General features: G+C 45.6%; 1 protein-coding gene across 2 annotated transcripts in view; it reads right to left on the reverse strand.

Annotated features, from left to right (window-relative positions):
* The window catches only part of TCERG1 (transcription elongation regulator 1), a 698295-nt gene that overhangs the window by 284950 nt on the left and 388699 nt on the right, over window positions 1-24646 (reverse strand). For both annotated transcript variants that reach the window (XM_085618107.1, XM_085618106.1), the window contains exon 12: window positions 494-629. In XM_085618107.1, coding sequence (XP_085474233.1) covers window positions 494-629 — 136 coding nt within the window. The remainder of the gene's footprint in view (window positions 1-493; window positions 630-24646) is intronic.

Below are 24646 nucleotides of genomic sequence, written 5' to 3' on the forward strand. Positions count from 1 at the left end.
GCAGGCAGGAGGGACAAAAGACACAGAGGTAAGAGAATGGGTGGGTGGGGGGGGGGGGGAAAATCAAGCAACACAGAGGCGGGAGGGTGGGAAGAGTCTAGCAACATGGACATGGGAAGGGGGTCAAGCAACACATACGTGAGGACACAAAGATCAGAAATAAACCATGGCAATAGGTAAAACACTATTCGGGTTGAAAGCTTCAACATAAAGAAAAAGGTAGACACAAAGAATGAGCAGTAGAAGGACACAAGTAATGCACCCATGCTCCAGGGAACAGAAACGAAGCAGAAGGAAGTCTACTGCATCTGACCAATAAGAAGGATGCACATGAGTGACAATGGAGGCTACCAATGGTAAGCGATGGGCGTCCTGTAAGCCCACTGTCAGAAAACAAGAGGTCTCGTAGAGACCGTGCATGCACTGTATAGGGAAGACAAAATAAAGTTCATTTGAAAAGGTTCAAATACATCATAAAAGATAGTTTCCTAACCCCTCTCTCAAGCAGCATATCTCTGAACTGTTTCATTCGAGCATCCAGTGGAACAATAGCCCTTTCCCGAGCAGCCTTGATTTCAGCCTCCATAGCAGCCTCCTTATCTGATTCCAGATCCTTGATATCCTCTTTCCTGCAAAATAATAATGCACATATATAAATACACTCATATTTATGAGCTTTAAAAAGCAATATTTCTTCCAATGAACAATAGGAAGATGTGGCAGTGTACCTCCAAGGCTTAGAGAACAAAACCTGACTAAACAGTTTAATTAACAACAAAAGAAAGACACTGGGGGTCATGGTCATAAGTCAACCTGAAGACAAAATACTAGTTAAACCCACAGTACAGATGAAAGAAAAGATGCTATTAAAGAAATAACTGTTACCCAAGTAACAAGAAGGGAATAGGTTACTTACCCTCTACGATTCTATTTGTAGCGTGAAGTGCCATAGATGTATATGCTTAGCATACTCCTGCCATCTAGTATTGAATATATGCAATTTGTTTTTCTTCGAAGAAGTCTTTAGAGTCACAAGGTATGGTGACTCCTTTAGCACAAACAGGAACAACAAACTGTGCTACAGACCGATGGGAATGCTTCGCCAGTAGATTGGCAGAAACATTCACCACACAACTAAAAATAAGGATCCACCAAACTCCCAGTGAGGTGAGGAGCATTCCAAGTGCCCAATGGAAACAACTGAAGCAACTCAAAAAGGCTATAAATAGCACCTTAAGATCTCTGCGATATAAACCTGAGGACATTAAATTTCAAATATTCCTTCAACAACAAAAAACTACACTTCAGATACTCTAGTGGGCTGCCAATAGGTCACAAGAAGACAAGGTCTGTGCAAGGCTATTCTCAGATATTAAGCTAAATGACAATGTGCACTTTATTGGGGGGGGGGGGGGGGGGGAGAACTGAAGGTGGTGATGGTCAACGAGATGTGTCTATCCCTTGGGGGAGTTGTTTCTCACATTTCTGAAAAAACTTGGGCAGCCTTTATGGAGGATCATTTCAATCACCAATCTGTTGCAAATGGCACACCCCAGGCAGCCTAGAAGGAAAGATGCCAAAGGATAACACTAAAGAAATCCGTTCAAAGTGAGCCAGACCATCACCCTAACCCCAACCAGCTGATGGATCACAGCATGCCTCAAAATCATCCTGGATTAACTCAATTAGATGGCAAATTGCAAAAGGAAGGAGAGAAGGGGTCCCGGGCCCCAACGGCATTCCCACGGCACTCTTCAAACAAAATGCAGAATTTGGGGCGGAATTTTTAGATGCACTTTTTTGACAAAATTAGATTTCTGGGCAAACTGAGCTTCATGGAAAGGCTCAACAAATCTCTCCAATTTACAAAAGTGGAGACAAGTCCTTGGCAGAAAAAAACTGTCTGGTTGCCCTCATCGAGAACGAGGCAAAATACTTTGCATGGACATTGTTAGAGGAACTTTCTTCTTGGGCATCTGAGAAAGCCATAATCCTGCACATTCAGTTAGGGCTTTCTAAAACATCAGGCACTACAACCAACATCTTGGCTATGTCGCTTTTCATCGACTTGGTGAAAGCCTCCAAGCTGCCCCTTCATCTCAGTTTCATTGACTTCAGGGCAGCCTTTGACCGTGTAGACTGGTAGGCTCTGAAGCAAGCTGGTCCGCAGGACTACTCCCCAAGTTCTATTGGACTTGCGCATAATGCTCCACATGGACTTGTGGGTGCAGGTGAAATTGGGTGCGGGACACACCTCTCTAGATGAATACCTACAAGCAAAGAGCTGAAGCAGGTGTATGTGCTCGCCCCCATGCTATTCAACCTCTTTATGGCTGACCTGACGCAAGAACTGAACACCTGCAACTCCCATGCCCCTAGGCTAGGGGGCATGGCACGGTCTACCTTTCTGTACATAGACAATGTGGTCCTAGTTAGTAATACTCAGGTGGGTCTGCAACACCTCCTCAACACAATGCAGGAAAACTCCTATGAGTATAGTCTGAACATCAATTTTGACAAGACACGAACAATGATAAACAACAACAGAAAAAGGACTCCAGTCTGGTATTTGTGCAGCACAATAATCCAGACTACAGCTGAATGCATATACCCAAATGTAGTTTTCGATAATGAGGGCCTATTGGCACATCAGTAAGAGGACATCAAAAGGAAAGGGCTGGCACTGGCAGTAACATTAAAGAACCTTAAATCAAACAACTAACAGGGCCCACACTGCTCCCCCTCCTCTGGGTAGAACAAGACAAAATATTACCAACCATAACTTATGGCAGCGAACTCCTGAAAGGTAGAGACGCTAAAATACTGGACAGCACTTTAGGTAAAGCATACAGAATCCTATTCAGCCTTCCAAACTATACCTCGCCAGCACGGATCAGGCTGTAGTTCAGCTTGCAAAAACTGTCTTTTCCCAGGCAAAGAATTTATAATCTGCTGCAACAAGATCAGGAAGGCAGTCTCCAATACCTTAAACTACTATTTATGGCAGGAGCTGCAGCACAGAGATGCATCGCCCACCAGAGCCTGTTTCAAGGAATCTCTCACAAAAACTAGGTTGACCCAGCTTTGGGAAGCCACTATCATCCACACAGCTTTTTAAAAAATGGTATGGAGTTTTTAACTATTGGAAATCAAGGCAACCTTTTCAGACAGAGACCATGCCTGGGTGACATTAAACCATTACTGCACAAGTGCGCTCCAAAAATATTTTAGTCTAGGCTATTCCAGAACCACCAAGAACTATTTTTGAAATATCGTTTGGGGCTACATCCATCTGTGCTGCATCTCCCCCCCCCTTGGCAGAGGGAGCGGTCATCAACTGCCTGCCACTAATGCGGCAAAGGAATGGAAGGTCTGCCGCATTTATTATGCGTCTGCAAAGCGTTTCTGGAGGAAAAGATTCAGCTGCTCAAGGCCCACTTCAATCAAAGAGGGATCACACAAAGGCACTGTAGGCTTGTAAAGTACCTTGCTCTGGTGGAAAAGAAAATAACAAAACGAGTAAGTTTGGTACCTTGACTACGATCCCCAAATATTAAAGGGAACTTGAGAGAAGGGCCATTGGTATGAGTAGTCTTCATCTGGGCACTTCGCAGACATTGTGGCTCTTTTAAACTTCGATGCACTCTGCCCTTTGCTCACAGAACTACTGTGTAGTGACTGGTTGCCATCTGACACTCCTGCATCTTCAATTAACAGATAAACGCTCACAAACTGGCTATTCAATTTAAAAAACGTTTTATGGTCACCTAATTTAAGTTGATTTAGGTTCGCAAAGCTGCTACAATCATTTCATGATACCAGAGCACTTACCTTTTAAACTGTGTATTTATGGTTTTATTGGATGTTGTATTGTACTGCCCGGGGTTTCAGTAACTATGCAAATAAAAATAAACTTGAATTATAAAAAACAAATAATCTTCAACACCTCCTATAGTCTGTATTGCACATGGTCATCAGCTCCTTTATTAGATGGTTTTTCACTCATCAGGTGAACTTAGGATAGGAGCAGGAAATTAAATAGTAAAGATGATCATGCAAGTAATGTTTTAGAAAAATAAATGTATTATAGAAGAATTGGTTAAGTCATTTTCCAGGGAGGAGGTGAGTGCATATGAATCTACAGCACTACATGCTAGGAATAGATGCTTATAGCGTAAGTAACATTCCATTTGTAGCATGTGTTGGCCGTAGATACATATGCTTAGCATCTAATGTAAAGCAGTGCTCCCAAAAAGAGGTGGCTGGCTAATGGCCGATGGGGATGCGTGATAAAGTGTTCGTAAGACAGTGTAACACACTCTAGCTTGCTGGTTAGCTAGAACATCTACACAGTATAATGGTTGGTGAATGTATGTGGGTTATTCCATGTGATTGCACCATAGATTCCTATTGAATATTGCTGAATAAAAAGCCAGAGATCTCTTTTTTACGTGTTGGATGAGCTCTCTGAGTACCAGGTAACACTCCTTTGGCATTGGCCAAGTTTGTATACATCCGACTATTCACTTTGAAATTCCTACTTTGGAGATTGGAGAGCCTCAGACGGTTTGACAAAAACACAAAAAGCTGCTGAGGTTTTTGAAAGGGCTTTGTCCTCTCGATGTAATACATTACAACTCTTTTAACATCAAGTGTGTGTAGTGCTCTCTCAGCTACCAAGTCTGGTTTTGGAAAAAAAACATGGGAGCTCAATGGTCTGATTTAAATGAAAAGAAGAACCTACTTTAGTGAGAAATTTGGGGTTTGTTCTTAGTAGTAATCTGTCAGGACAGACTTGGAAAAACAGATCTTCTAAAGTGAGCGCCTGAAGTTCACAGATCCATCTGAGGGATGTTATAGCTACCAAAAAGTCCACTTTCCAAGGGAGAAACTGTAGATCACATGAAGGTTATAGTTGAAAGGGAGAACCTATAAGTTTGGTAAGGACTATACTGAGATTCCAGACAGGTGCTGGTGGAATGGAGGATGGATCATTCTTCAAACTCCTTTCATAAAAGCTTTGATGACTGGTATTTTAAACAGATATATGTTGTGTTTTACATTGATGCAGCAAGTTTTGCCAAGTGTAACCAAATGGAAATGCAGGCTAGCCCCGCTTGTTGTAAGTGGAGTAGTTAACAAACCAGATCTTGCACTATAGGTGAGAGCAGTTAGAATTTGGTTTGCTACGCAATAGTATACAAATCTTTTCCATTTTGTTGTGCAGCATGCCTGTGTAGTAGGCTTACGGGCTTGTTTAAGAATGGTCATTATATTCTTGTGGAACATTTAGGTATCCAAACTCTAGGATTTCAGGAGCCAAATAGATAAGTTGAACTGGTCGTGGTGTCTGAAACTACGCTGCTCCAGAGATAGGTGTGGCCAGATTGGCAGCTTCTCATGTGGCGCAACTGTTGGCTGCAGCAGAGTTGTGAACCATGCTTGTCGTGCCTATGTTGGGGCAATTAGAATCAGTCTGAGAGAGGGTTGCCTGAGTTTTTTAACCATGTAAAGAATGAGTGGGAGAAGAGGAAAAGCCTAGGCGAAAATCCTTGACCAATAACTCTAGGGCATTGCCCTTGGACAGGGAATGGGGAAACCTGGAGACGAAGCTTCGCAGTTAGCATTCTGTGTGGCAAAGATCCATCTCTGGGGTTCATTATCGTAGGAAGAATGAATGGAGTAACCGTGTCAATTCCCCACTCTTGTACCTGTTGCATTCTGCGGAGCGTACCTGCGAAGTCGTTGTCCACCCTTGGTAGGTATTCAGATAGGAGGTGGATGTTGTGATGTATGCCCCAATGCCAGGATGTGCTGCGCTAAACGAAACAGATGTAAGGACTTTGCTCCTTCCTGTTTGTTTATCTAGTACATCGCAGTTATGTTGTCCGTACGGACTAGAACAACCTTGTGTAGAAGATGTTGTAGCAAAGCTTTGAAAACTAACTGAATCGCAAGAAGCTCTAGATGGTTGATGTTTAGAGACGTTTGCAATGGAGCCCATTGACCACGCACTGTGAGATCTTGTATGTGCACTCCCCACATGTGTACGGATGCATCTCTGGCAATGTCACTTGCTGAACTGGGACCTTTAAGGGCCAAACCTGCAACCAATTATTGCTGTTCCACCACTGCAGAAAGCGATGAGTCATTGGACCGATCAACACTAGATCTTGTAGGTGCCCCTCCGCGTGCGACCATTTAGACTGTAGACACTGTTGCAGGAAGCGCATGTGCGGTCATGCACGTGGCACTATGGAAATGCAGGATGTCTTCATACTTACAAGGCGCATCAAAGTTTTGACCGTAACGTGATGATGTGGCTGGAACAGAGGCAATGCAAATTTGATCTTTTGCACTCTTTCAGGACTAGATTCTTGCCCTTGCGGTGATCGAGTTTAGGGTAGCCCTGAAGAATGCCTGAATTTGCAAGGGTTGGAGGTGAGATTTAGTAACACAGAGTGTGAAGCCCATATTGTGAAGTAGATTGATTAGCTTTTGAGTGTCGTACATACATTGTTGTTTGCCATCATTCAACTGCCTAGATAGGAGAAAATATGCGTGCCCACTCTTCTCACATGAGCAGCTACCACTGCAATACATTTTGTAAATACTCTTGGTGCGATATTGGCAATATTTTAAATTGATGTTGGCCACTTACTTGAAAGCAAGGGTACCGCCAATGAGCTGGGTGTATTGGTATGTGGAAATAGGCGTCTCTGAGGTCTATGTCGGTCATGAAGTCTCCTAGGTGAAGAAGCAGTAACACTTCTTGCAGTGTTACATGTACAAGTTCTCCGATAAGATGTACCTGTCGAGGCCGGAGGTCTAGTATAGGCCTTAAGGCGTCCTCCATCTTTGGAATGAATGAGTTCACCCTGTATCCTTGGTATTGTTCTGGGGCTGGCTATATGGCTCCTTTTTGATGCAGAGCTTGAACCTCCTCTTGGAGGAGGAGTAAGTGTTATCTTGAGATTGGTTGTACCCAGGGTGGAGATGGAGTTCTAGACAATATCCATCTTTTATTATTGAAAGGGCCCACAGATCTGATGTTATTTGTTCCTATTGAGTGTGGAAATCCTTTAACCTGTTCCCCTACTGGTATTAAGTGGTGCTGGGGGGTACAAAGCCATTGCTTATTGAAGTGGCTCCCTTGGTATTGTATCCACAACCGCTTCCCCGGTTATTGGTTCTGTATTGACGTCTGTGATAGGACCCTCTGGTGCTTTGGTGTGGATAGGTGCCTTGATGGTTGTGAAAGGTACCTGCTTAGGTGGCAGTTGTACAAAAGGACACCATGCTGGTATGTTTGTAAGGCAGGATCTGTGTCTTTTTTAATTTTCTCTAACATTTCGTCTGCTTAAGGGCCAAAGAGGTGATCTCCATCATAAGGTAAATTTAAGAGATATTGCTGGATGTCAGGCTTAAAACCTGACAACATGGCTGCGCATCATAATGCTGTTAACCTCCCTAACACTGGTGTCTGCAGCATCTAATGCACACTGAATCGTCGCTTTATAGATGACTTTGCCTTCATCAACTAGTTTGATTCACCTCTGCTTGTAGGGATTAGGAAGATGATCTAACAATACCTGCATCTCGTCCCATTGAGCCAGATTATACCTTGACAGGAGTCCCATTGAATTGGCAATTCTAAGGTGGTTTGCTGCCTGTACCGCAACCAGTTTCCCTTCAGCATCAAATGTTTTACTCTCCTTTAACGGTAGGAAGTGCATCGCTTCTCCTGAGAGTTGGTTTATTTTCTAGCTGAAGTTGGGGGGGGGGGGGGGTGGAGCAGAGGGGATGTGGCCTATAACCTGCGTGTGGTAAGTTGTGAGGGTTGGTATTTTTTTTATTATTTTTTTTTAATCAACATGGTGGGCTTAAGCATGCCCTTTATCATGGGTAAGAACTTGAGGGCTCCTTGTGTTTTTGACAGAGTTCCTACCCGGAAAACCTCCTCATCTGCTACATAAAAACTTTGTGATATTCTCCAGCCCTGCATAGTGCCTCATTGTATGTGGGTAGTTTGTAAAGTGGTGAAGGTTTTGAGAAGTATAGATTGGGGTCTGTATCATGTCAACATGATAGTTTCTCAAGCTTCATCTAGATCAGGATCACCCTGTGGATCTGGTAGATAAGGAATATAGTATGGGTCTATGTTTTCCCCAGTGGTGCTGTTCTCCAATAATGAGGTAGTGGGTGAGCCCTGTAGGTGAATACAACGGGAGAGGTATGTGGAACTTGGTAAAGGAGAAGGTGTGGATGGTATTGCTGGAAGAGGAAGAGCAACAGCAGGAGAAAGAGAAAGAGGTAGCACTGAAGGAAGTGGGTAGAGGAATTGGAGGGTCCTCTGGGAAGTGAATGGGGCTAGTACCCTTGTCCCTGTGTTTTTTTACGTGGGGGCTTGTGTGGGTGAGGCACCATAATCTCCTCAAATGTCTTCCTTCTCCGCTTAGGCTAAATATTTGTAGGTGGGAGTGGTAGCTGCCTGTATCTCATTTGAGGACTAAAATCTTCTGCCTCGCATCAAGTTGTTCCTGAAGTTTTGATAAAATCTGCTCCACAAGCTTTATTTTGGGGCCTGAATAAGTTTTTGCATCTTTAGGTGTTTTGGATGCTGACAGTTTTCGACGTCGACAAAGTCTTTGATAACAAAGGCGTTTGAGGCTGATGGCATGTGGGAGTCCAACAGGGTTTCCAATGCAGACTATTTTCAGTGCCAAGGGAGTTTTCAGCAGCAACAGGCTTCAAAAGTGTTCTATGCTTTTCAAGCCCTGCACTCAGCTCCAAAGGTTTCTTTGACATTGATGCATGTTTTTTTGGATGCCAGCTCCAAAATTGGCTTTGAAGGAGTCTGTGCCTTAGTCTTTTTGGTTGCCTTGGAGGCTTGTTAGGATGGAAGGACGATTGTCTGCTCCGGAGTTCCGTAAGCCTCTCTTTGAACCTTTGTTTAAACTGGGTATGTGTCTGAGGCTTTCGCCATCGTACTCATGTGCCCTGTTGAGGAGATATGCTGTGCTTCTTCCACCCCTTGGTCTGAATCTGACCTCTCTCTGCTACTAGGAAGAAAAGGGTCCCACATCTCCGTCACGGACACGCTAGGCCTCAGGTTTGATTCCTGATTGTCTTGTGGGTGTGCCTGTTGGTTCCCGAAGATTTTGGGGCGTCTTCCGCTCATCATGCCTGCATCATAGTGTAGGCTCACTGACTCTTCTGTCGAAGAGACTATTGTGACTGAAAGGCCTGGCAGGCTCCACACAATGTTTCTTTATGGTCTGGAGACGGAGGTTGCAGACTCGATGGTGATCTGGTCCGGAGTATTTCGTGCAACACTTGACGCAGAAGGGAATCTTTTCATTCACTTCAAAAATCAGCAATCGGCTGGTTTTGTATGTGTTTGAGTCGATGGGTGGTGTATAGTCACCGAAGGGTCAGTGAGACCACATTGAAGTTTCGATCCCAGAGCTCTGAAAAATACATCCGAACCGGATGGCGAAGAAAAACTATCTAACAAAGGAGCTGAAAACCATGCGCAAAACAGACTTTAAGAGGAGCCATTATACCTCATGACTCGAAAGACTTAGAACAAAAACAACTTGCAACCTCCAAACCCAACACTAGGAGTATGCTAAGCTTATGTATCTACGGCCAACACATGCTACTTCTATACTATTTTAAAAACTGAATTTGGTCCATGAAATTTTTTTTAATTTTTTTTAAATCAAGACATCCTACCACACCTTTTACTCAATCAGCAATATAACAGACACAAACGCCCTTTGAACAGCATGAGCTCGGAGTTCGTTTGAAAATGTGGACCCAATGAGATGTAGTTGCTTAAACTGACAAACAGAGCCGGGCCAACTCACTTTCAGTTTACCAGGAGGCATGACAAGGAGTAATCACAAACAGAACCTTGAGGTTTCCAAATGCATATCATCAATAGCCTACAACAAACACTATTCCCAGGGCTCTTTTCCATTCATGATATCACAAATGTACAGTTCCAAACAGAACATTACATTATTTTACCAAGGTGCCATGCTTTGGTATGTCCAAAATTAACTTCAATCCTAAGAGTAAAATTATGTGGAGGTGGAATGGGAAAAACTACATTGTATAGCAATTTATCCAGTGGCTAAAATGTCATGTTTGTGCCACCCTAATAAGATTTTGATCTAATCTATGAAACTCAGTAAATGGTCAAATTAAAGATAAAATATCTAAAAATCACACAGTGGATAATTTTTCATGTTTACAGTTTGTGAAACAAAGATATTTACAGAGACAGCCACGCCTTAAGAGGTCAGTCTGTAAAAACTATACAATATCAACAGTGCAAGGTCATCTTCAATCTTTCTGCTTTCTCTTCAAAGACTTACTGTTGATTCTTAGAGTACAGAGGAAATCAAGATATAAATGAAAGCTATTTGCCTATGCAGTACTTTATAAATAAGGCTCACTGTTTTCTGATTTTACTGATTTTTTACAGCTACAGACAGAAAACCATTTATTTTCTTGTCTATTTTTAAATGGGGTTAAAAAGAATTACATTTTAGTAAAAAGGCTTAAACAGCAGGTTGATACTGAAATGAGCATATTTTCATACAAGTGCATTGATTTACTTCTGCTGGTGTTCATATCACTGAAACCTAGCAGGCATTCAAGAATGACTGCATATTTATTGGTTAAATAAAAGTGTAAATATACCAGTTTCAGCTTTACTTTTTTCACAAAACCCATAATAAATATGGATAAATACAGATAAAGTTGAAAAGAAATACATATATGGATAAATACATAAGGAAAGGATACAAAAAACTTAAATACCATCAAATCGTGAGCCCTATTTATAAACCACTTAATACAGTTCATAGGTGAGGGATGAAGACTATTGTAAGTCATCAGTGTATTATGCAACTGACATCAACTGTAAGTCACTGTAAACTAATAAAGCTTATTCTCTTGTTACAAGTTATAAAACATGATCTGAATGGTTGTTTCACAATTCATGTTAAAATAGTATTCAAGTCCCTCTGTCTATTAAGTATTATCTCACAGGAGGGTGGGTGAGTAAAACAAATGAAAGATATTTTCCAAGTTAATTTTACTACTTGGGTCCATATTACGGATATGGAACACTTTCCTTGTTTGTGCCGCAGCGCACCTTTCAAAAGGTGTGCCCGGTGCAAACAAGGAAAATGTGCCATATTATAATAAATGCGCTACCCCCAGGGCAGCTGCCAAATCGCGTTGCCCTGGGGGTAGCGCAGTCAAGTGAAATACGGGGCATATGGGGCAGTTGCTTAAAAGTTACTCAGTGTTTCACTGTGCAGGCAGTCATGGGATCCCCTCTCCCTCCCCTCCCCAGAGGGCAGTCTCAAGGAGTCGCATTAAAAGTGTGCCACCTTTTTGTGGCGCTCTTTCAGTGCGCCTCTTAAAGGCATGTCAGCCTCTGTGCCCATGTCGGTAATACAGCACAGAGGCAAAGCGATTCCCTCATTTGCATGGGGCCAGCTCCCCATGCAAATGAGGGAACACCTCATGATAACGCTGGTGAAACATGGGTGCCAGTGCTATCTATTACAGAAGGGGATGCATAAGACTCTGCAGCCTCTTCTGTAATACTATTGTGCCCCGGGGGAGTTCAAAGCGGGTGCACACGCCAGTTGCGCCCCTGGGGCAGAATGTATAACATGGGCCCTGGTATAGTCTGAAAAAATATCCTCAGATAAAGATTTTCATAGACTTTGTTCAAGTACAAATCAAAATATTAGTGCACTCAACGAAGAAATGAGCTAGAAAAAGTATACTTCCCTCTACAGCACAATAATAATCAGAAACAAGTCCATATTCAGGCTGGAACCTTGTCAAATTATTCTGGCCACTGTTATAATATAAAAAAAGAGTGGTCAGTGAACAAGGGCATTCAAAATGTCTAATTATCGCCTTTTATCTGTAAAATAAAGTTGGCAGTAGTCTTCAGTAATTTCTTCTCTATAACTCATTTTAAAGATCTAGAATTTTGGATAGCGATTACAACCTGCCTAAACCTGCTGTAATTTTAGTTATGCTAGCTTATGAACTTATTTATCGCTGGTTAGCAGTGCTCAGGACACAGCGGGTAATAGACATTATGATTTTTTTTTTTTAAACGACATCTCCTAACAAGTCACTTTTTCAGATAGAATAAAATGTTCATCTTTTTACTCCACTGTCGAACATAAAAGTCTGGTGTAGGAAGCTGGCTTTGTATACACTATACCAAAATGAGGTATAGTGTGCACAGAGTCCAGTGGAACCCCAAAGGTAGGCAGAGGTAAAGTTAGATAGCACCTCTCTCTATTTGTGGTAGTGTGGTCGAGCAGTAAGGCAGTATCAGAGGACAGTGTTAAGCATTTATTGCACACACTCAGCAAATGAATACACACCCTCAAAAACTAAACTTCATACCAATTGTTTTTGTATGAAAAATATTCTTTTAGTTATTTTATTTTCTAGAACCAAGCAAGCCTGGCACAGGTAAGCAATAAATAATTTACAGTAGTAATGCAGTTTGTAAACGTGTTTGAATTGAAATTGTATATGCACTTTGTTTTGACTTGCAGTATGGTTTCAGAGAAACGCAATACTTGGTAAATACAGTACATAGACTTGAAAAGGCTTTTCAGTAAAATTACAGGTAAGTTACTTTTGAGATTACTTTTCTTACTCAGAGTAGTATATCTGGATACTACTCTGGGACATTTCCTGCAAACAGGTAAGTAAAATCGTTTTTGTTAGTGCAATTATAAAGAATTTCTTAAGGTTTTCAAACTCCACACTTGGAAACGTTTCCAAGAATAACAGTCAATGTTATCCTATGGAGGAAAATCGTGTTATCGGTTTTGAGATAAGTATTTGGTAGAGGGAGTTGAAGTTCTGGTGGTAGACTTAGGGGTTCCCCAGGGTCAAGGATGTACTCTAGTTACACGCAGCGGCACTAGGGCGGCCGGGTGTAGAGTGCTGAGGCCCAATGTTATCTACTGTTGGATAGGGGGCCTCCGGTTGGTGGCTGCTGGCTAGCAGGCCACTTGGGTGTGGGAGCAAAGCTCCTGGACTTTAGCTCAGGCCAAATGGGGAAACAAAGTAGCACCAAAGGTGCACCCTCAGCGGCACTAGGGCGGCCGGGAGAAGGGTGCAGTTTTGACGTCAGGCACCCTGTTTTCAATGGGGAACCTCCGGTTTGCAAAGGCACTGCAGGCTAGGGGACGTAGGTCTTCTGGGTGCAACCACCACTTCGAGAAGTAAGTTGGGAAGTTAGGGGTTGGTTGGGCATAGTCAGTTTAGGCATCCAAGGCCATGGGGCATCAGGGTCAGGGATGCCTTTTGGGGTCCAATCTTCTTACCAGCTCCTGGACACGGTTGGGGAGACCTTCTGGATTTAGGCTGCAGGCGTTGGCTGGAGGCTTGAGGTAGGTCAGGGGTCATCGGATCTCAGGTCAGGATCGCCGGGGGGGAGGGGGACCTCCTCGTGGTGTTTGCCCACTCGAGCTCGGGCTGTGGACGGCGGGTGCAGAGTGGGGCGGATTTGCGGTGTCCGGCAGGAGCCAGATGTTGCAGATTAACAAATCTGGTGTTCACTGGAGACAAAGTCTTTGGGGTTGAAGGCAGGCAGGTCCTCCGGGGTTTTCGAGGCTGCTGGCTGCAGGACACACTGTGATATCACAGGAGCATGTTCGAGGTGGAGACAGGCCGGCAGGGCTGGGGCCAAGTCAGTGGGAGTCTTCCTCTTGTTAGCTGCTGCACAGCTGTTCGGTCCTTCTTGTAGATTTTCTTGTCTGAGGAAGCAAGGTTCAGGAGTGCCCCTAAATACTAGATATAGGGGCGTTACAGGTAGGTAAAAGGTAGGGACCAATGGGTCCCTTCCCTAGGGTGGATACACCCCCTATTAAGCCACCCTCCAGTGGGAGGGGGGGGGGGCATAAGCCTGACCCTGGTTGGCTGAGTCCCCCCATCTTCAAGACGGCGTGGACTGAGAGTTGTGCTTCACCTCGCCTCCCCCAACCGAGGGGTGGAATTGGCAGAAGTAGGCACACCTCTCTTCCTCACTTGCCTTTCCTGCCGGGTCTCCTGCCCAAAGTGGGGGTCAGAACCAGTGGGGACCATGTGCTGAGAGCAGCAAGTGGCCTGGGGAAGCTCACAAAAGGCGGCAAGCCTTTGAAGCTTCCCCTTCGTGAACCCTGCCCATCCAGGGGGAGGAGGCTTGGCACCTCGTCCCAGGATGTGCATTGTTTCAGGCCCCAGAGAGCAGCAGTCGACCAGAAACAGGTCTGGTGGTGGCAGCTGAAAGCATACACTCAGCCTGGACACTAGTGGTAGGTTAGTTTTCAGGGGGCCCTCTGTGTGCATTTTTCATTAAATCCCACACTGGCATCAGTGGGTTTAAAGTGCTGAGAAGTTGGATACCAAACTTCCGTTTTTAGTGTAACCATTATGGTGCTGTGGAGTTCGTAATGAAAAACTCCCAGCACCATATAATCTTAATGGCAGCACTGTACTTACAATGTCTATGAATGGACTTAGACACTGTAGGGGTACAGGGCTCATGCACCTGTACCCTCACCACTGGTAGAGTGCACCCAGCTAGAGGGGTGACTGACCTATACCAGGGCAGTGGGTTGTAGGCATGGCACACAGATTCGTACCATGTCGACTCTTCACTTTGTTCTGCACCAAAACACGCAGCCTGCAAAGGCAGTGTGTGAGTGCATACGTCCAGGACCTCTAAGGGTGGCACAAAGAGGGCTGCAGCCCTTCGAAGCCTCTGTTCACAGTGCCCTGGGTACCTGTGGTACCATTTACCAGGGGCTGACCTGTGGCCAGAGATGCCAATTGGGTTTAGACTTCAATGCAGTTTTAGGGAAAGAACATAGGCCCCGTGTACCTAAATAGCAGGGCCCAAGGGCACACTCAAAGTACATCAGCAGCTCAGCAAAAAGTGGAGGCAACCATGCAGAAAGAGGGCACTTACTCACATCTGGTTCCTGAATAAATGGTCATAAAAGCATGCTCCCTGTACGCTATCATAAATACAATTTTAGAGCATAAAATACTCTAACATTTCTGATGCTAAGGTATGTCCATTCCGGTTGACCTTACCACTTGTGTGAATTGCAGGACCAATGCCCATGAGCTAGACCTCTAACCACAGGTGTTTGCACCAAAGCATAAAGACATGTCTTTTTGAGCCACTTGCTGCAGACAACTCAATCGATATTAACAGCACCGTGAGGTCAAGAATGAAGTTCTAGAAAAAAAAACACTGCAACATTGCATTTGTGACTTTTTTTCATCATGTAGCTGACTGGACACACGCAGGAAGATAAGGAATGGCTCAGCAAATTCAGAATGAGGGTGCATGCCGGTGTGCCTAAAAAGGCTCCCACGAATCATGCCTACGAGGGGCATTCTGACAAGTATCTTATGACAAAAACTGCAGGTACTGATGTGCCTAGGGACTATTACAATGAATGTGGGTTAGTTTGTCTATAAAACGCTCACTAACACTTTATTGAATAATAGTTGAGCACCAAAGTTGAGATTTGACTAGCTACCCTTGCAGAGAGTTAGACAACAACATTTATTCACAAAGTACACCAAAGTGAGGTTGTCAACCAAGAAAAAAAAACAAAGGACAAGTGTGATGAAGACAGGCAATGCAATCAACATTACTTTGGTCACAAATGTTAATAGTCGGTAATGAGCCTTCTTTGGACAAAAGGGTGAATGCCCTGACACCCTACATGTATTCAGAATGAATAATTTGTGATCAAAACAAGTGGCCCTAGCAGGGATATCTTAATTTACCATGTGTGGTTTTGAAGCAGGCAAAACCAGAACTGTGAGGTGGCTGAAATGGCAAACCTCTTTGAATATTTTCCTGTCTGAGCACTCCTCTTCGATCTTGCTAACGAAATGCTCTATGTGCAAGATGCTATAAATGTTCTCAAACCCCAAATACATGATTACTGTTTGGCATTCTATTCTCACAAAAAGATAATTATTTGGCCCCTCAACAGCTTTTATTTATTTATTTTTTTAAACAGGGGACATAAGTTGTATTAAAGATGAATGTATTGCTCAATACACTAGAGTTTTTGAAGGCAGTTAAGAATGTACGATTATAAAGTTTGAGAAGAATCATAATCATTAAGTAACTTAAATAAAGGATAAGTATGAAAGTACTAATAGGCATATGTGCTGCAAACATCAGAAAGATGAAGAATCAAAGGATGTTGCAATAGGTCAATCCAGTACCCTTTCAGTTATTAAAGGAGTCTTGGATTAACTTTGCACAGGAATATATGGATATCTATTAAGCACTGCCAATCAGAGTGCTGGGATTTTGTAGAGGCATGCTAATAGAATTTTTCTAGAAGTATATGTAGATGAGCGGGTTTAAACCTCAGGTTGTCATTTCGATTGACATAGTGAAACAATGTACTCACTTCTGTAGTTATTCAACATTTTTAATCTCTCCCATTTTGAACATGTGGCCTTCGTGCTATGCTGGGCATAACAGGAATTTATCAGAAGTATATATCGTTGAGTAGAAAATGAATGAATGTACAAACGTTGATCACACTAGCTCCTTTTCAAATGTAAGTCACTACTTCTGACATTAACTACAGACAACAGGTTTGTAACAGTTGGGTCATATGTATAAAGATGAGATGTGGGGCTTGAAGGACAAGAAAGTACTAGTAAAACATAAGCTACTAGAAAGGTAAGTGTTGATTGTTCATACTTATATGCCAAGTTCTAACCCAGCCTCTTGACTGCTTGAACAGATTAGAAAGGAGTAAAGAATAGAAATGACTAGTTAATAAATAAGGTGAGGTGACAAAACACAAGTGTAAGGAGCCAAGAAAAATGAAATGTGCACTGGAGTACTCCAGTAGTTGATTGTAGCAAATATACGAATTTATGTGAACATGCATGTGTTGCAAATCCATAGGACACGGGGTTTCAGACAGAGTTCAACATGACTCTGGAGCAACTTATTTCATATTTCAGTACTAGGTGGGCAGTAGCAACTGCATGATGTGAGAAAGTGCCATCTTTCTTGCATGGTATGCCCCCACTTTTTGCTGAATTGCTGACTGTACTTTGACTGAGTGTGCCCTGGGCTCCTGCCAATCAGGTGCTCAGGGCCTATGTTCCTGCCCTAAAACCCAAAACGGCAAACCCTGGCCACATGTCAGCCCCTGGTAAATGATGCTCTAGGTACCCAGGGCCTTGTCACCAGGGAAGGCCTCTAAGGGCTGCAGCACTTATTGTGCCACCCTTAGAGGCCCTGTACCCTAACACAAACACACTGCCCTTGCAGGCTGAGTGTCTGGGTACAAGACAAAACACAGAGTCGACATGGCACACATCCCTGTGTGCCATGCCCACAACCTACACTGCCCTGGCATACATCATCCACCCCTCTAGCTGGGTGCCCTATGCCAGTGGTGTGGGCACAGGAGCATGAGCCCTGTGCCCCTAAAGTACCCAGGTCCATTCCTGGGCAGTGTAAGTGCAGTGCCGCCATTTAAGAGTATATGGTGCTGGGAGCTCGTCAAACACGAACTCCACAGCACCATAATGGCAACACTGAAGACTGAGAAGTTTGGTATCAAACTTCTCAGCACATTAAACCCACACGGATGCCAGTGTGGGATTTAATGTACAAAGCACTGCAGAGGGCATCTTAGAGATGCCCCCTGAAACCTAACCTACAATCCACGTCTTATCTGAGAGGCTGCCACACAGCAGACATGTTGCTGGACCCCTGGGTGGAGAGCCCCCGCTCTCCTGGGCCTGCAACAATGCACATCCTGGGCGAGGTGCTAGGTCTCCTCCCCCAGGATGGGCAGGGGGAAGCTTCAAAGGCATGCCGCCTTTGTGAGCTTCTCCAGACCATTTGCTGTACCCAGCAACTGGCCCCCACCGGTTCTGACCCCCACTCTGGCAGGAAGACTGGCCGGAAACCCCAAGTAAGGACAGGGGATGTGCCAGCCTCTGCCAACCCGACCCCTCAGGTGGGGGAGGCGAGGTGAAGCACATCTCCGGGCTCTCGCCATCTTGAAGATGGGAAGCCCTGCCCAATCAGGACTAGGCTACTGCCCCCTCCCAAAGGAGAGTGGCAGGATAGGGGGTGTACCTGCCCTTTACCTACCTGTAACGCCCCTAAATCTAGTATTTAGGGGCACATTGAACCTTCCCTCCTCAGATTACGAAAAAGCAAAAGGAGAAAGAACACCTGCCGTGCAGCTGCTAAGAAGAGGAAGACACCAACTGCTTTGGCCCCAGCCCTACCGGCCTGTCGACCCTCGAACCTGCTCCTGCTAAATCCCGGCACCTCCTGTGACCAGCAACCGCACAAACCCCAGAAGACCTGGCGACCTTGTGACACTGAGCATCTGGGACTCCCATGAGCAGTGGCTCTGCTCAAGCAATCTGCCAAACCTCTGGGGACTGTGGACTCTGTACACACTGTACCTATTTGGGAACAGTATATACAGAGCAGAGTCACTTTCTCACATTTGTGGATCAGCGGTGGGATACAAACTTGCATTTGTTGGACTACTTGGTTACCATCTGATCACACCAAACGCGTTACAACAAACAAATGATGGACGGAATGCTGACAATGCAGACATTCTCCCCCAGTCAAGAGATCTGGGTTAAATCCATCGTTCTTTTGCCCACTACGCCACCCCAGTTCAGACATGGCCATATGCAAATCAGTCTTGACCCTGTGCCTCATGGGAACAGTCCAACCCGAACTGCCAAACCATGTCTTCCCTGGACCGGAATCAAGCATCCTAGGACCGGTTTCTGGCTATCAGCCGTCATCAGCCAGGATAGCTTGACTCCAGTGGCGCAGTGAGCACGGGTCCCACGTCTGGGAATACCCATCCCACTTAGGGCGAAAAGCGTTACAACAAACAAATGATGGACGGAATGCTGACAATGCAGACATTCTCCCCCAGTCAAGAGATCTGGGTTAAATCCATCGTTCTTTTGCCCACTACGCCACCCCAGTTTAGACATGGCCATATGCAAATCAGTCTTGACCCTGTGCCTCATGGGAACAGTCCAGCCCGAACTGCCAAGCCATGTCTTCCCTGGACCGGAATCAAGCATCCTAGGACCGGTTTCTGGCTATCAGCCGTCATCAGCCAGGATAGCTTGACTCCAGTGGCGCAGTGAGCACGGGTCCCACGTCGGGAATACCCATCCCACTTAGGGCGAAAAGCGTTACAACAAACAAATGATGGACGGAATGCTGACAATGCAGACATTCTCCCCCAGTCAAGAGATCTGGGTTAAATCCATCGTTCTTTTGCCCACTACGCCACCCCAGTTTAGACATGGCCATATGCAAATCAGTCTTGACCCTGTGCCTCATGGGAACAGTCCAGCCCGAACTGCCAAGCCATCTGATCACACGACAGAACTCTTAAAATTGCCTTTAGAATTCGGATTGGTCTTTTTCAAAATACTAAAAGTCTTGTCAGGGCCTTGCTTAAGCCCCATTAGAATTTTAGAAAAATAAAAGTCACTATAGTCAGGGTAGAGGATTAGAACTGTCAGGTTAGAATGACTCAAACAAACCCAGCTATTAGTGATAATAAAAACATGGACCTGGTGGAGGAGCTCGACCTCACGCCTTACTTACACTGGTCTTTCAAGGAATTGAGGTCCCTATGCAAAATTAAAAATGTACCAATGGGCCTGCATCCAACTAAACTAGGGCTCCAGGAGCTCTTGGCTGAGTATGCTAAGGACCACCCATCTGAACATGGTGATGGCCAGTCAGATGAGGAAAGGGAAGAGGAGGAGGCTAATAACCCCCCAACACTATTTCCTAGGGAGGTAAGGGCCCCCATACCCTCGAATCCAAGAATTAGCATCTGGAATCTGGAGTTCAAACAGGTAAACCAGGTACCAGAGAGATCACTGGTGGACCCACCAGTGAAGAGGACAGCTTTTTAGCAAAGCTGGCAAAAATGTTGGATCTAGAGTCCAGGCTCCTGGCTCTAGAAAAAGAAAGGAGAGAGATGGGTTTAGCACCCATCAATGGTGGCAGCAATAATAAAAACAAGGATAGGGAGGAAACTTCTGATCCTAAAATCCCCAAAGGGATTGTCCTTAAATTTGAGGAAGGTGCGGATATCACCAAATGGTTAACAGCCTTTGAGAGGGCTTGTGAAATAAGAAGGGTAAAGACACCTCTCTGGGGGGCACTCCTGTGGGAACTTCTCTGGTAATTGCAGAGACATGCTTCTGACCCTCTCTGGGCCAGATGCAGGATCATATGACCTCATGAGGAAGACTCTGAGGGATTTGGATTCACTACTGAGGAGTATAGAATTAGAATCAGGGGGACTCACAAAACCCAGACCCAGTCCTGGATTGACTTCGTAGACTTCTCAGTAAAGACACTGGATGGTTGGTTAGCTTGACATGGGGTGCATGATTTTACTGGATTGTACAATTTGTTCATGAAGGAACATATATTGAGTAATTTCACAAATGAAAAGTTACATCAGCAGTAGCAGTGTGGCCACCCAACCTAAAGAAATATTTGCAGTGCCCCTGGGTAAATGGAACTAGGGTAGAGGCTCTGAGGGATACTGGTGCCAGTGTCACTATGGTGAGAGACACTGGTTTACCCTGAGCAATACTTGATTGGGAAGTCTTACCCAGTCACCAATGCGGACAGTGTCACCACTAGTCATCCCATGGCCATAGTGACATTAGGCGGGGGAGGGGGGGAGAAGGGGGTTACTGGCCTGAAACAGGTAGTGGTCTCTCCAAAGTTGCCAGCTGCAGGTCTGCTAGGAAATTATCTGGGCTGAGGTTGAGCTAAAGGCCCATGCAGCCATGCTGGACATCCCTGAATTGGTGTGTGCGCAAACAAGAGCACAGAGCAAGAGAAAGGGTGAAAAAGTAGGTCTGGAGCCTGAAATCATAGCCCAACTAACCAAGAGAAAAGGTAAGAAAACTGGGGAACCCGCTTCTGTACAGCAGACCACACAGGACCCCTCTCCACAGGGAGAGGACTTGGATACCCCCGAGGGAACTGAGCCCATGGAGCTTGCCCCTTACCAGGTTGAACTCTTGGGCCCAGGGGGACCCTCTAGGGAAGAGCTGTGCCAGGGTCAGCAAGACTGTCCCACTCTTGAAAGCCTGAGTCAGCAAGCTGTTTCAGAAGCACAGGCGGATGTCAGTGGTACCCACAGAGCTTATTGGGAAGAGGGATTACTGTATGCTGAGGCAAGAGACCCCACTCCTGGCACCACCAGGAGTGTGGTAGTGCCACAGAAGTACAGGGAGTTCCTCCTAACTTTGGCTCATGACATCCCCCTAGCTGGACATCTGGGGCAATCCAAAACTTGGGAAAGGCTAGTGAGTCACTTCTACTGGCCCCAGATGCACCAAAAGGTGAAGGCGTTTGTCAGCTCCTGTGTTACCTGCCAATCCAGTGGCAAGACAGGTGGCCACCCAAAGGCCCCCTAATCCCACTACCAGTGGTGGGGGTGCCCTTTGAAAGAGTAGGTGTGGACATTGTGGGTCCACTTGAACCTCCCACAGCCTCAGGGAACAAATTCATTCTAGTAGTAGTGGATCATTTTACTAGGTACCCTGAAGCAATTCCACTTAGGACTACTACAGCTCCTGCAGTAGCCACCCCTCCTGGGTGTCTTCACCAGGGGAGGGTTTCCTAAGGAGGTGGTTTCAGACAGAAGTTCCAACTTCATGTCTGCTTACCCGACACACATGTGGAAGGAGTGTGGAGTGCAGTAAAAGTTTACTGCACCCTACCATCCACAAACCAATGGCCTTGTGGAGAGATTCAACAAGACATTGAAAGGCATGATCATGGGACTCCCTGAGAAACTCAAAAGGAGATGGGATGTCCTGTTGCCATGCCTGCTTTTCGCTTACAGGGAAGTGCCACGGAAGGGAGTAGGTTTCTCACCCTTTGAACTTCTGTTTGGTCATCCTGTGAGGGGACCACTTTGTCTTGTAAAAGAGGGCTGGGAGAGGCCTCTTCAAGAGCCCAAACAAGACATAGTGGAATATATGCTTGGCCTAAGGTCCAGAATGGCTGAGTACATGGAAAAAGCATTAAAAAATCTTGAGGCCAGCCATCAGAAGCACTAGTATGACCAAAAAGCTGCACTGGTTGAATTTCAACCTGGGCAACAGGTGTGGGTTTTGGAGCCAGTGGCATCAAGGGCACTCCCAGGATAGATGGAGTGGGCCTTACCCTAGCCTAGAAAAAAAAGAGTGAGGTCACCTACTTAGTCGACCTGGGCACTAGCAGGACACCCAAAAGGGTTATCCATGTGAACCGCCTTAAACTCTACAATGACAGGGCTGACATCACCATTCTGATGGTGACTGATGAGGAACAGGAAGCAGAGAGTGAACCTCTCCCTGATCTCCTCTCCCACAGCCCACAAGATGGGTCAGTGGATGGTGTAGTCTTTTCAGACACCCTATCTGCCCAACATCAGACTGACTGCAAGCAAGTCTTGCAACAGTATGCTAGCCTCTTTTCCCTGAACCCTGGTCTGACAAACTGGTGTACCCATGATGTGGACACTGGTGACAGTGCACCTGTCAAAAACAAAATCTAGCGCCAGTCAGACCAAGTCAAGGAAAGCATCAAAGCTGAAGTCAGGAAGATGCTGGAGTTAGGGGTCATTGAACGATCTGAGAGCCCCTGGGCTAGCCCAGTGGTTCTGGTCCCCAAACCTCATCAACAGGGTGGAGAGAGATGAGGTTCTGTGTGAACTATAGAGGGCTCAACTCTGTCACCAAGACAGATGCTCACCCCATTCCAAGAGCAGATGAACTGATAGATAAATTGGGGGCAGCCAAATTCCTCAGTACCTTTGACTTAACTGCAGGGTATTGGCAGATTGGCATGGAGCAAAAGAGAAAACAGCCTTCTCCACGCCTGATGGGCATTACCAGTTTACTGTGATGCCTTTTGATTTAAAGAATGCCCCTGCCACCTTCCAGAGGTTGGTGAACCATGTCCTGGCTGGGTTGGAATCCTTTAGTGCAGCTTATCTGGATGATATTGCGGTCTTTAGCTCCACCTGGCAGGATCACCTGATCCACCTTGGGAAGGCTTTAGAGGCTCTGCAAAACGCAGGCCTCACTATCAAGGCATCCAAATGCCAGATAGGGCAGGGCACTGCGGTATACTTGGGCCACCTTTTAGGTGGATGCCAGGTACAACCCTTACAACCCAAGATCCAGGCCATCCTGGACTGGGTAGCTCCAACAACCCAGACCCAACTCGGGGCATTCCTTGGCTTGACTGGATACTACAGGAGGTTTGTGAAGGGATATGGGTCCATTGTGACTCCCCTTTCAGAACTCACCTCCAAGAAGATGCCCAAGAAGGTTAACTGGACAGTTAGTTGCCAAAAGGCTTTTGACACCCTGAAAGAAGCAATGTGCTCAGCACCAATTCTAAAAGCTCCAGACTATGCCAAGCAGTTCATAGTGCAGACTGATGCCTCGGAGCTAGGGATAGGAGCGATCCTATCCCAGATCAATGATGAAGGCCAAGACCAACCTGTTTCTTTTATAAGCAGGGTGCTACTCCCCAGAGAGCAGCGTTGGAGTGCCATTGAGAGGGAGGCCTTTGCTGTAGTTTGGTCCCTGAAGAAGTTGAGGCCATACTTGTTTGGTACTCACTTCCTGGTTCAAACTGACCACAGACCTCTGAGATGGCTAATGCAGATGAAAGGGGAAAATCCAAAACTACTAAGGTGGCCCATCTCCCTACAGGGAATGGACTTTGAAGTGGAACACAGACCAGGGACTGTCCATGCCAACGCAGATGGACTTTTCAGGTTCTTCCACTTAGACAATGAAGACTCCATAGGACAAGGTTAGTCTCATCACCTTTCGTTGGGGGGGGGGGGGAGGGGGGGGGGGGTTGTGTAAGAAAGTGCCATCTTTCTTGCATGGTATGCCCCCACTTTTTGCTGAATTGCTGACTGTAATTTGACTGAGTGTGCCCTGGGCTCCTGCCAATCAGGTGCCCAGGGCCTATGTTCCTTCCCTAAAACCCAAATTGGCAAACCCTGGCCACATGTCAGCCCATGGTAAATGGTACCCTAGGTACCCAGGGCCTTGTGACCAGGGAAGGCCTCTAAGGGCTGCAGCACTCATTGTGCCACCCTTAGAGGCCCTGTACCCTAACACAAACACACTGCCCTTGCAGGCTGAGTGTCTGGGTACAAGACAAAACACAGAGTCGACGTTGCACACATCCATGTGTGCCATGCCCACAACCTACACTGCCCTGGCATACATCAGCCACCCTATGCCAGTGGTGTGGGCACAGGAGCATGAGCCCTGTGCCCCTACAGTACCCAGGTCCATTCCTGGGCACTGTAAGTGCAGTGCCGCCATTTAAGAGTATATGGTGCTGGGAGCTCGTCAAACACGAACTCCACAGCACCATAATGGCAACACTGAAGACTGAGAAGTTTGGTATCAAACTTCTCAGCACATTAAACCCGCACTGATGCCAGTGTGGGATTTAATGTACAAAGCACTGCAGAGGGCATCTTAA

The sequence above is a fragment of the Triturus cristatus genome, chromosome 7 (genome assembly GCF_964204655.1).
Source record: "Triturus cristatus chromosome 7, aTriCri1.1, whole genome shotgun sequence".
NCBI classification, from domain to species: Eukaryota; Metazoa; Chordata; class Amphibia; order Caudata; family Salamandridae; genus Triturus; species Triturus cristatus.